Raw genomic sequence first — 11402 nt, forward strand, 5'->3', positions numbered from 1 at the left:
CGAATTAGCTTCTTTTGATATTTGTGTATATATATATATATATATATATATATATATATAATTGTATTATTATATATAATTGTATTTATAATGTGTATAAAATGAAGACATTTAATGCATATATATAATTTTTTACTTTACTGTAATATAAGCTATACAATTTATTTTGTGTAGTCTAAATTATATAACATTTTTTAAAAGTTGCAATTATTGTATTTAATAATTATATTTATTTATATACATTTCTCTGTTATATTGTGCAGACCTGAAGAAGACTCTAGCTGTTCTTCTGGATAATATAATGCAGAGATTATCAAAGCTAGAGTCTAAAGTGGACAATATCATGTACAACGGAACCAGTACCAACCTGACCAATGGAACCGGGACCCCTGGACCGAACCCCGTCAAACCAGAAAAAGTCAATGTGGCAGGTACAGATGTTCTTTCTCGTATTGAAGTATTTTCTGATAATCTTCCTAATGAGCCATTCTGTTTCTCCTTGACCGTCACCCATTTCCAAAGTCCACGGCCCTCTGCAGACCTCAGAGTAAACACAGCACTCTTTACACATCACATGCATCACACACACACACACACACATGGTTTACTTTCTCAGTTCCTCCCTTCTTTATTGGATCCCATTGATTTTCTTTCATCTCCAATATTAAGGACCGTGGAAGAAAACAAATAGTATTTGTTCGAAAAAAGGGCGTGGTAATAGGGTTGGGCCGATAGACGTCCATCGCCGATGGCTGATAGACATCACGATGTTGAGCCGGCATTGCGATCCCCATCCCCCAACAGCCCCACCCCCGCACAATCCGCCGCATCCCAATACCGTGTTCGGAAAGAAAATTACATGTAATACGGAACCCCTAAGGGAATAAATACGCGATGGGAGGAAAATATATATTTCAGTATTTTCTCTCGCAGTTATATCATTGGGCAATTATACTGTATATAAATTGCGGGCATCAGGGAGCCGCTATTATGCCTGGCATTGAAACTGCTTTTGAATGTGCGATCGCTTTTTAGTTTCACTTTCACTTTCGAGATTTGTGATCGCACGCACTGTATTTATACTGTGGAGCAGCAGTACTTACCACACATTTTACAAGATTGATGTTTGTCAGTGGTGCTCAGGATCTGCAAATCATTCGCCATGGTCTTCAGTCATCTCCCCTTACTCTGTTTATGTGGTAAGTGAAATTTTATGTACTGAAGTGTAACAGTCAACCGTTAGCAATCGTTATTTGTTTTCCATTTGTTTTTCCGTGCCTTTCTAAATACGGATTCACACTTCTTTTTTTTGTTTGAGTTACGCTGGTTGGTTTTTTATTACATTATATTTATTCATCTGCTAATGTAGTGTTGTTTCAGGTTGTAGTGATGAATCCGAGAGTTCATGTAGCTTGAATTTGCCACTAAAGCAAAGTTTGACTTGGCAGCATTGAAGTTTGATGCTAAACTCTATGCGTGTGCGTGTGTTGTAGGCACAGTGCCATCTTGTTGGCAGTTCGGATGACTGAATTTTAATTTAATATGATGGTTGGACATCTGCCATGGTAAAAATATAGTATTCTCTATCATTCGGTATATCAAAGTATCAAAGTACCATGATATTATCAAAGTACCATGATATTACCATCAAATTCTGTCACTGTTACATGGTAACATCACAGTCATTTTTATTGTTATCAGTATCATTTTGGGTGGAAATACCATGTTTTTGAACAATTATCCATGGTGTTACTGTAGTTAAACTATTTTGACAGATTGGTCATTGTGGTAGTTTAAATTTCACTATATTGTATAATTCCACACTATAAATACCGTAGTAAACTGTGGTTACTGGTGTAGCCAAATAATACCATGTTTTTAGGACATTTACCACAGTAATACTATAATTTTCGGCACATGTACAATTATAATCCAGTGGTTTTGGACATTTACTACAGTAATATCGTGGTTTTTGGATCGATACAGTGGTAATGCTATGTTTTTGTACATTGTCTTTTTGGTCCCACTTTATATTAAGTGGCCCTAATACCTGTGTACTTACATAGTAACTAGATTTGTATATAGTATGTAACCACAGTGTAAGTACACATTGGTACATAGTATCTACAGCTGTAATGTTTGTGTAACTATGTAACAACCATAGTTGGTATGTGTAAATACAAATGTGTAACAGGACGTTGGTAACAACACTTTTTGGTAATGAAAGTACAAATGTGTAACAGGACTAACAGCACTTTTTGGTAAAGAAAGTCTTACATTTTATATTAAGCAAACAATTCTTATGGATTTACCATGTAATTACTCTGATGTTACACAGCAGCGGCCAGTAAGTTAAGCTGTACATATAAATTGTGTTTGGTGTCCAGAATGTTACACTTTATATTAAGTGGACAGTTCCTGAGGAGTTACCATGTAAGTACACTGGTATTACAGTGGTGCACCAACTCCACCAACTTGAGATCCAACTCCTCCCACTTTACATATCCCTAAACCTACCCATCTCCACCCCCTGGATCAAATTGTTCCAGTTACTCTTATACATATTGTTGTTACAAAATGTAGTTATATATGTCCTGTTACACATTTGTACTTACACAAACCATTCATAGGGTTGTTACATGTGTGTAGTTACATAAATATTGCAGCTCTAGATACTATGTACCAATGTGTACTTACACTATGGTTACATACTACATACACATCTAGTTACTATGTAAGTACACAGGTATTAGGACCACTTAATATAAAGTGGGACCCTAAACCATGTTATACAATGGCTTTGGAAATGTCACCAGAGTAACACCATGTATTTTGGATATATGCAATGGTGCAATGGTACTGTGTTTTTAGACATTTACCACAGTAACACCATGTTGTGTTGTACATGTACAGTTATACAAACCCTTTTTTGGATATTTACCACAGCAATACCGTATTTTCTTGTACATGTACAATTATAATAACACTGTTTTGGACATTTATCACAGTAATACCATGTGCATTTATAATACCATAAATAGCATTAGATATTTACCACAATAATACAATGTATTCTTGTACAGCCATCATTTTTTGGAAATGTACAATGGAATTATTATGTTTCTATGTATATCTATAATTAGAACCCGACCGATATGGTTTTTTTGGGGCCGATACCGATATTAGGGAGTAAAAAAAAGGCCGATACCGATATATCGGCCGATATTCTTTGTGTATATTATAGTACAGTACCAGTCAAAAGTTTGGACACTTTCCCATTCGTGTGTCCAAACATTTGAATGGTACTATATATAGAATACAGTATATACATAAACAGAATATATATACATAAACACATTTTTTGCAATGATCACTCAAATGTGGTGATCAAACACTTATAATGGTGACAGAGATATGTAAGGGCATTTAACAATTTAACAATAAACTTGCGATGAGTGCGATGCACAAAGTAACGGGGTGTTAGTTGTAACACACGTGGTTTGAATAGATAATATCGGCAAAACGATATATCGGTCGGGCTCTATCTATAATATCATAAAACGTATGGTAATCGTTCAGTTCCATGCTTATATTAAAATACCATGGTATTACCATCTGATGCCATCACTGTAACATGGTTCGTCCACATTGCTTTCTGGGAAGGTTGTATGTATGTGATTCCTCTGTGGCTTGACTTGATGTGTGTGCGGATGTGATCATCATCTCTGACTCACTGTGCTTAATATAGACCAAACCCCTGTTGAGTCATGTGGGGCTTGACAGCGGCTGGATACCGCTAACCCCATCTCCCTCCAACTGCTTTTTTGACAGACCCGCTGTGATGACAGTTCTGGTGACGGCCCTTTGTTTATAACGCAAACCGAGCCAAATTACTTTATAAGATACATTAAGTTGCAAAGTTAGGTTAAAACTACAGTATGTGATGGATATGGTGTGTTATTATGGCATTTGATTATGTAACACTCACCGTCCTGTCAATGCTAACTAGATTTGCGAAGATTGTGCAGAGCGTAAATATTTTCGCTCTTTTTTTGAGCGGGCCATCGGTTTACTGTCGGGGGTTTGTTGTGTCAATCTGTGCCGATTCCAGTGTAGACAGAATCGCAGATTATAATGGGTTCTGTTTTCTATAGTCACGTTGCACCGCTCACGTCCTGTGTAAACACTGGGGGAAATTAGCAAAGAGCTCCAGATCGCGTCAGTGAAACACTGTTTGTTTTCTTTCCTTTGCTACAGATTCATTTTTAAACAAGACAGTTTGATGCAGGCTTTTCAGAGAGTCTGAAAGTAAACGATGATGCAGTGCTAAGTCTGACTAGAGTAGCTCTATATATTAATCTCGCAACACAGTAGGGGTGGGAATCACCAGAGGCCTCACAATACGATATTATCACGATACTTGTGTCACAATACAATATTATTGTGATTTTAAATATATTGAGATATATTGCAATTTATTACCTTTTTCCAACTTCAAATTATGTCCCCAAAGGAAAACTTTGACAACATCTGTTTTAACTAAAAATAAATATTTCTCAGTTTGTTTATCTCACTTCAGTTTTATTGTTGCAGTGCAAAATGGGATTGTCAAGCAGACAAACTGACCAACACTTTCATGAAAACCTGTCATAAATGGCAAACTCAACTATTTGTATTACAGTCTAATCTAGTCCACCTTAATTAAATGTAAACAGGTATGCACTGCTGTGCTACTACAGGTATTTTGAACAGTGCAACTTGAAATTGCACTAAAAAGTTCAATTTTTAAAGTTCAAAGACCCTACAACAATTGGGGCATTTGAAAGTAAATTACTGTTAAATTTAAATTAAATTAAATAAAAAATGTATTCTTACATGTTTGGGCCGAAACGGAAACTGAAAATTCTGGATGCACTTGGCCGAAAACAAAGTAATTTTGTAAGACTTTTTAAATTTAACTCAATTTTAATGATACTGAATTAAAAAAAACACAAGCCAATAAAATAACCACACTTTTACTGAAAGTAACACAATAAAACTGGACAGAATTTATATTAATATTGGTAACACTTTACAATAAGGTTGATTAGTTAACTACTTTAGTTAATTAACTAAGAATGACCAATAGTTCTTCAGCATTTACTAATCTTAGTACATGTTAATTTCAATATTTACTACTAAATTATTAAAATATGTAAATCAAAAGTTGTGTTAAATTGTTTAATGGACCTGAGCTAACTTGAACTAACAATGAACAGTTTTAACTAATGTCAACAAAGATTAATAAATACTGAAAAAAAAAAATGTATTGCTCATGTTAGTTAATGCATGAATTAAAGTTAACTAATGGGACTTTATTGTAAAGTGCTACCTTTTTCTTTAGTGAAGTAGTATCGGCTTTGGGTTATCAATAATGGCTTCAAAACTGGACAGTTAATAACCATAAGAGAAAGAAAGGAGAGCAAGAAATAGTGTCAAACTAAAAAGGCAAGAAAGTTAGAGAGAGAAAGCGAGAATATCTTGCTGCAATTAATGTGAAGGTATCTCTTTCTTCTGGGGAAAGGCAAACGGGAATTGGAGGCTTCCATCATCGCTAGTGGGGATGAGAAGGTACAGGAAAGGAAACTTCAGAGCATCTTGAGTCCATTATGTTGAATTCCAAACCTCATCTCCAGTCTAAGGAGAGAAAGTAAGAAACAGAAAGTTTCATTTTTAATGACAGCTCATTAATTATTCCATTTATTGTATACACTGTGTTTTCTGAGGTAGCACGTCCAAGAAAGGTGAAGATGAAGCATGTAGAGAAGTCTCTGTCCTATAGTTGGGTGATAAGGTGCCAATGACACCTGTTGAGCAAAACAGGAACGTTCCCAAAACAGAGCCTTGCCCCATTTGGGAGACATTCTGTTTCCTCTCTCTCTCTCTGAAAGCCTCCTTTGCTCCAATTGGAGTGAGGAAAAAAAAAAAACCCACACACATCAGGTCAGGGAGCCGATCTAAAGCTAGTCCCCATATCCCTTGTAAACAATGGTAATGCATACTCAATGAGAATCTGTGTGATTCAATAATACGAAGACCCAGATTCAGACACAAGTGTGTTTCTACATCATCAGAGATAAAAGTAAACAAACGTTACCAAAAGTAAAACTGTCAGTAACAATTAGAATGAAATATATACAGTATATATATATATATAAAATCATTAAAACAGGTAATGTATAACAATTACGTATTATACAAATCTGATGAAAGCAGTTAAATAATGAAATAAAAATAAGAAGAAGAAGGAAAAGAAGAATGCGAAGAAATTAAATGATTAACACTTCTGTGAGATTACATTTACAATTTCAGCATCATTGTTCCTGTTGGTCTTGTGTTAGAACATATTGGATTCCATTTTGTAACATTTTTATTTTCACTTTAGTGACACATTCAACCCAGTGATAGTGACTGATTAATGTTGGCAAGGATTTTGGTGTGTGTGTGTGTGTGTGTGTGTGTGTGTGTGTGTGTGTGTGTGGTGATAGATCGGAATATTGAGCGGAGCGTCAAACCGCGCAGTGACGAGGAGAGTGAAACATACGCGCTGAACACTGCCGGGCGACGCGCCATATATATTATTATTATTATTATTATTATTATTATTATTATTATTATTATTATATGTAGCCTATATTTTTGGTGCATCCCTACTTACATCCCCTTCTTGTTTACAAATCCGAACTCGACAAATCGAAGTCCATACATCCGATTTAAATGCGGACGGAGCTTTCCTGATAACTTTCCACGATGCCGCCCTCTTTATTTTACTAACTTACTTTATGCTGAAGGTGACCCAGCTGACCTTACCAGAAAAAAACTCAACACCACCATCTAGTGGATTGTAAAGAAATGTATTTTATTATTCTACCAAATAGTATAATAAAAGATCGATACTTGGCGTCCGTGTATCGATAGAGTATTGCCGCGGAAAATATCGCGATACTATGTTGTATCGATTTTTTCCCCCACCCCTACAAAACAGTAGTGTGAGGAAACGTGTTTTTACCATTATTGCATTGTCTGTTCCAGACCGTTTGATTATATACTGAGTATTTATATGTTTTTTTAACCCAAATGACCCATGTTGTTTTCAGAGTATGTCACAGCAGCATCCATCTGTTATTTAAATAAGCGAAACTGTCAGCCAGTCATTGCGGTGGGCATTTACTTGCAAGTCTTGAATGCACCCCGCCTTTTAAAACAGACCGTTCTGCAGAGAGGCTCAAAAACAGGATAGAAAATAGCCTATTAATTCCAAATTATGATGTTTTTTAATGTAACATCACACTAACATTATAAGTGAACCTCAAAGAACATTATAAAATAATAAAAAATGCAGTTCATGACCCCGTTAAAGCGGTCATATGATGCTGCTAAAAAGAACATTATTTTGTGTATTTGGTGTAATGAAATGTGTTTATGCGGTTTAAAGTTAAAAAAACGCATTATTTTCCACATACTGTACATTATTGTTTCTCCTGTATGCCCCGCCTTTTTGAAACGCGTCGATTTTTACAAAGCTCATCGTTCTGAAAAAGCGAGGTGTGCTCTGATTGGTCAGCTATCCAATGCGTTGTGATTGGCCGAATACCTCAAGCGTGAGACGGAAATGTTACGCCCCTCACATACTGTGATGCCCTGTCCGGCCGGAGCGACGAGACATAAACATTAAAACCCATTATAAACGAGGCATTTGTTGCATCCAGTGGGGACATAATTACTGATTATAATGACTTATACTGTCGTTTTACGCGTTGCGTTGCATTGCGCCGCGTAAACATAAAACCATGTCTGCATTTGTGATCAGAGAAATGACAAACAACAAGTGTACAACAAGTACACTGCCCAAAACTCACGTTTGAATCATCAGTGGCAAATCCTTTAAATGAAAACTTAGTTACGGGAGTCAGAACTGCCGGCATTTTAGTCTAACGTTACTCTCCCAGGATCAGTAAACAGTCCTCCATAAAATGTGCTGGGGGCGTGTTAGAACGAGCCGTTTTAGGTAGGTGTGGCTGGCTCTTAACTTTTATAAAGAATATCTCTTTGGATTTGAGACTTTAGTCTTTGCAACTTTACAGATCTTCTTTATGCACCAAGAGCTTGTAACACTCCAAAGAGAAAGGAAAAAATGAAATTGCATCATATGACCCCTTTAAAACCACCCAGACAACCATCCGGGCCATTCAGCCATTCAGCCATCGCCTAACAACACATTAAAATCACCCAGAAAACCTTTAGCATCTGCTTAATGCACTAAAACCATCAAGAACACGCTAGCGGCTGCAAATCAACACGTTAAAATAAGCCAGAAGACACTAGCAGCCGCTTAACAATACGTTAAAACCACCTGAAAAACCTTTACCAACCACTTGACATGCTAAAACCACCTAGAAGATACTAATTTCATAGCAGCGAGTTTTGCAGTGTGTTGAAATGCCGTTTCAGGTCTCTGTTTGTGTAACAGACTTTTCCTTTACGACTACACAACACTGTCGACTTGCTGGAGATGTCTTTGAGAACTCGAACCAACATTTTCAGATGTAAGTCATAGTTCAGGATGACAGCAACTCGAATCTTTACACACAGTCCGAAGCTCTGCAAAGCACTATTATTCCCTGACGAATGACAGAGTGGGCCTGGCAGCTAGTGAAGAAAAGAAAGAAAAGTCCTGCTTCTCAGAGCTATCAAACGACTCTTTATAGTCCATCAACATGATGACAAAACTAAGTAATACCGTCTGAGAGGGCCGCACAAAGACTGATTGTGGTCTTGATGTTGGAACTGTAAACCGGCGAATGTACTTGTGAACTCTTGCGGCCACATAATTGAACATTCTCCTTCTGCTCATTCTTGCTGAGTTCCTCTCAATGGGTGCATTTAATGTTAGAAGAAACAAATATTTCGAAGAAATGGAAGGGCTTTCGGATTTGGAAGGGCTTTTCTTTTTGTTCGTAGGTCACCTGCTGTTAACCTCAAACGTGTTTTGTTTCCCAGCAGTATCACCATAGGTCTCTTTGTCTCAGTTTGAAAGTTGTTTCTGTCAGTTTACAACAAATATACGATTGAATATGTCTTCTGATTGGCCCAAAAAAATATTTATTAGAAGATCTGAGAAACTGAGTGTATTTGTTGAGGTTGTTTAGGAAGCATGCAACTTTAAAGTACCAGCAGCCAGTTAGCCTAGCTGTTTTTCGTAAACGCAAATTGATATTAGTCACGACAAACTGCAGCTTGTAGCTAGCACAAAGAGGGATACAAAATATCGTAATTTTCAATATAAAATTTATCAGCTAACTACATTTAAAGGACCATGTTATTTTTATGGATATTTAGCTAACTATTTTCTAGGGGTGCGACGATAAATCGATTTGCACAAGCGCTCTTTTCGTGAGAATTCAAGTGTGCGGTTAAAAACTAGCCTAGATCGCCATCTGCTGTTAAAAACTAAGCTCAGAATCGATTCCAGGGAGTATCGTGATGTATTCGCAAAATCGCAGAATCGATCCACGAATCGATTTATTGTCACAACCCTACTATTTTCTTTGTTTGTATTGTCTTCGTCATTGTTTTTAAAACGTGAGTTGAATTAGCGTCTCACATTTGCGTCAACAAATTTGTCCGATTAAAACATCTAAGTCATAAAAAACCTACAGTAGAAAATATTGTTGTTTTCAATGCAGAAAAATTAGTGCAAGCTAGCTACACTTCGTTTGTTGTTGAGTGCCTGGATGAAGTGCTTTTCTAAGTTTATCGGCATAGTTTTTAACAAAGATTTTTAAACAATGAAAATATTAGTTGTTTCAGCGTATGAAGGCCCGTTGAGTATTTTTCGTCGCGGAAGCAAATTGAAGAAACCTTAATGGTAAAGTGCTGGAGTTTTTTTTTACTCATTAAAGCTTAATAAGCAGAACCAGCTGCAAGCAAGCTCATCGTAAATACTGAAATATAGACGCTGTTGCGCAAAAACCGACCTAGCAACAGTATCTCAACCGATGTCTTGAGTTTCAAGACTAAATATCCAGAAGATGGTGGGAATATTTGGAAGATTGGTTTGGAAAAATTGGAAAAACTTTTTATTGATGCTAATGCTAGCTCAAAAATGACACGCATAACATATGGTAATGTTTGGTCCTTTTGTAAATTATTCCTATTGTCTTCACTCTTAGAATAACATCAGACCTGGATTGACATTATCTCACGTCTGCGTCTGTGAATCCACAAGATAAAAACCACTGATCCGTTGCCCGCCGATGTTATCTATCCAAACATAGCACATTTCACCCGGGCTTTCTCTCTTTCTCAGAGGTTATCGGCTCCACGTGCCAGCAGCGAAGAGAGCCCAGGTGTTCGTGCGGTTCATGTGAGTCTGTGTGTGTTTGTTTGCGCCAGTGGTGTCTGTTACCGTCTCTCTGGACGGTGCTGAAATGACGCCGCTGGCACGCTCTACGCTTCTGGCTCTTGACTAGATCCTAGAATCCTCGGAGAGAGAGAGGGAGAGCGAGAGACACAGACAGACAAGAGATACCCACTGTTAACAAACAGAATGGCTTGCTTCATTGTGCTCGTAGATGCCGCTGGTGGACGCAAGGCCAACGTGTAATTAATAAGCTAAACACTCACAGGCTAAGAACAATAGCACAAAGATAGCATTCATCCTTGCTAGCTAAAAGAGTCATAGGGTTAAAGTTACAGTTAAGGCCTGTTCACATCAAGAATGCTAACTGTATTAGCGTCCACACCAACTCAAGTTCTGTTTATTATAAATAAGCTGCAGTTACTTCATCTGTCGCTTCTCGTTCTTTAAAGTCAGATTCTGATTGGTTGTCAATGGTTTTATAGTTCATCAACTGGAAAAAAATAGTTAACACTAAGTGTTAAATTGAATTCATCCCGCACTGTTTGTTTGATAGACGTGAATGAAATCTCGCAAAATGAGATTTGTGTGGCTTTTTGTGAACAATGTCCTACTACTTTTCTAAGCAATCAAACTTACAAATTTTTACATAAAAATTAACTGCTTAACTTCGAGGTTGTGAGTTTTGCATGATTTTTGTCACTTCCTTCAGATAACATGTAACCAAAAATCTAGTTTGGACTTATTTTTCTCTCTTTTAACCCACTTGGGGGTTGCACCTGTTGTAAAACTGTGGCCAATAATTATTTTTATATTATGAGCGATAAATGGACGATACTAATAGTTATGATTTTTGACACTAAGTGTTAAATTGATTTTGTCCCGTTTTGTGTGACTTGTTGTGAACAATGTCCTACTACTTTATTTTCATATTATAATCAATATATGGACGATATTAAAAGTTATATATATACTGTAAAATAAAATAAAATAAAAATAAATA

At 36.7% G+C, this 11402-nt stretch overlaps 1 protein-coding gene across 1 annotated transcript in view; it reads left to right on the plus strand.

The window, feature by feature from the left end:
* Positions 1-11402, plus strand: part of LOC107653587 (alpha-1,6-mannosylglycoprotein 6-beta-N-acetylglucosaminyltransferase A-like) — a 93126-nt gene that overhangs the window by 24318 nt on the left and 57406 nt on the right. Inside the window, exon 3 of the mRNA XM_016440328.1 lies at positions 264-431. Coding sequence (XP_016295814.1) covers positions 264-431 — 168 coding nt within the window. The remainder of the gene's footprint in view (positions 1-263; positions 432-11402) is intronic.

This window comes from Sinocyclocheilus anshuiensis, unplaced genomic scaffold (genome assembly GCF_001515605.1).
Source record: "Sinocyclocheilus anshuiensis isolate Anshui unplaced genomic scaffold, SAMN03320099.WGS_v1.1 scaffold1079, whole genome shotgun sequence".
Classification (NCBI taxonomy): Eukaryota; Metazoa; Chordata; class Actinopteri; order Cypriniformes; family Cyprinidae; genus Sinocyclocheilus; species Sinocyclocheilus anshuiensis.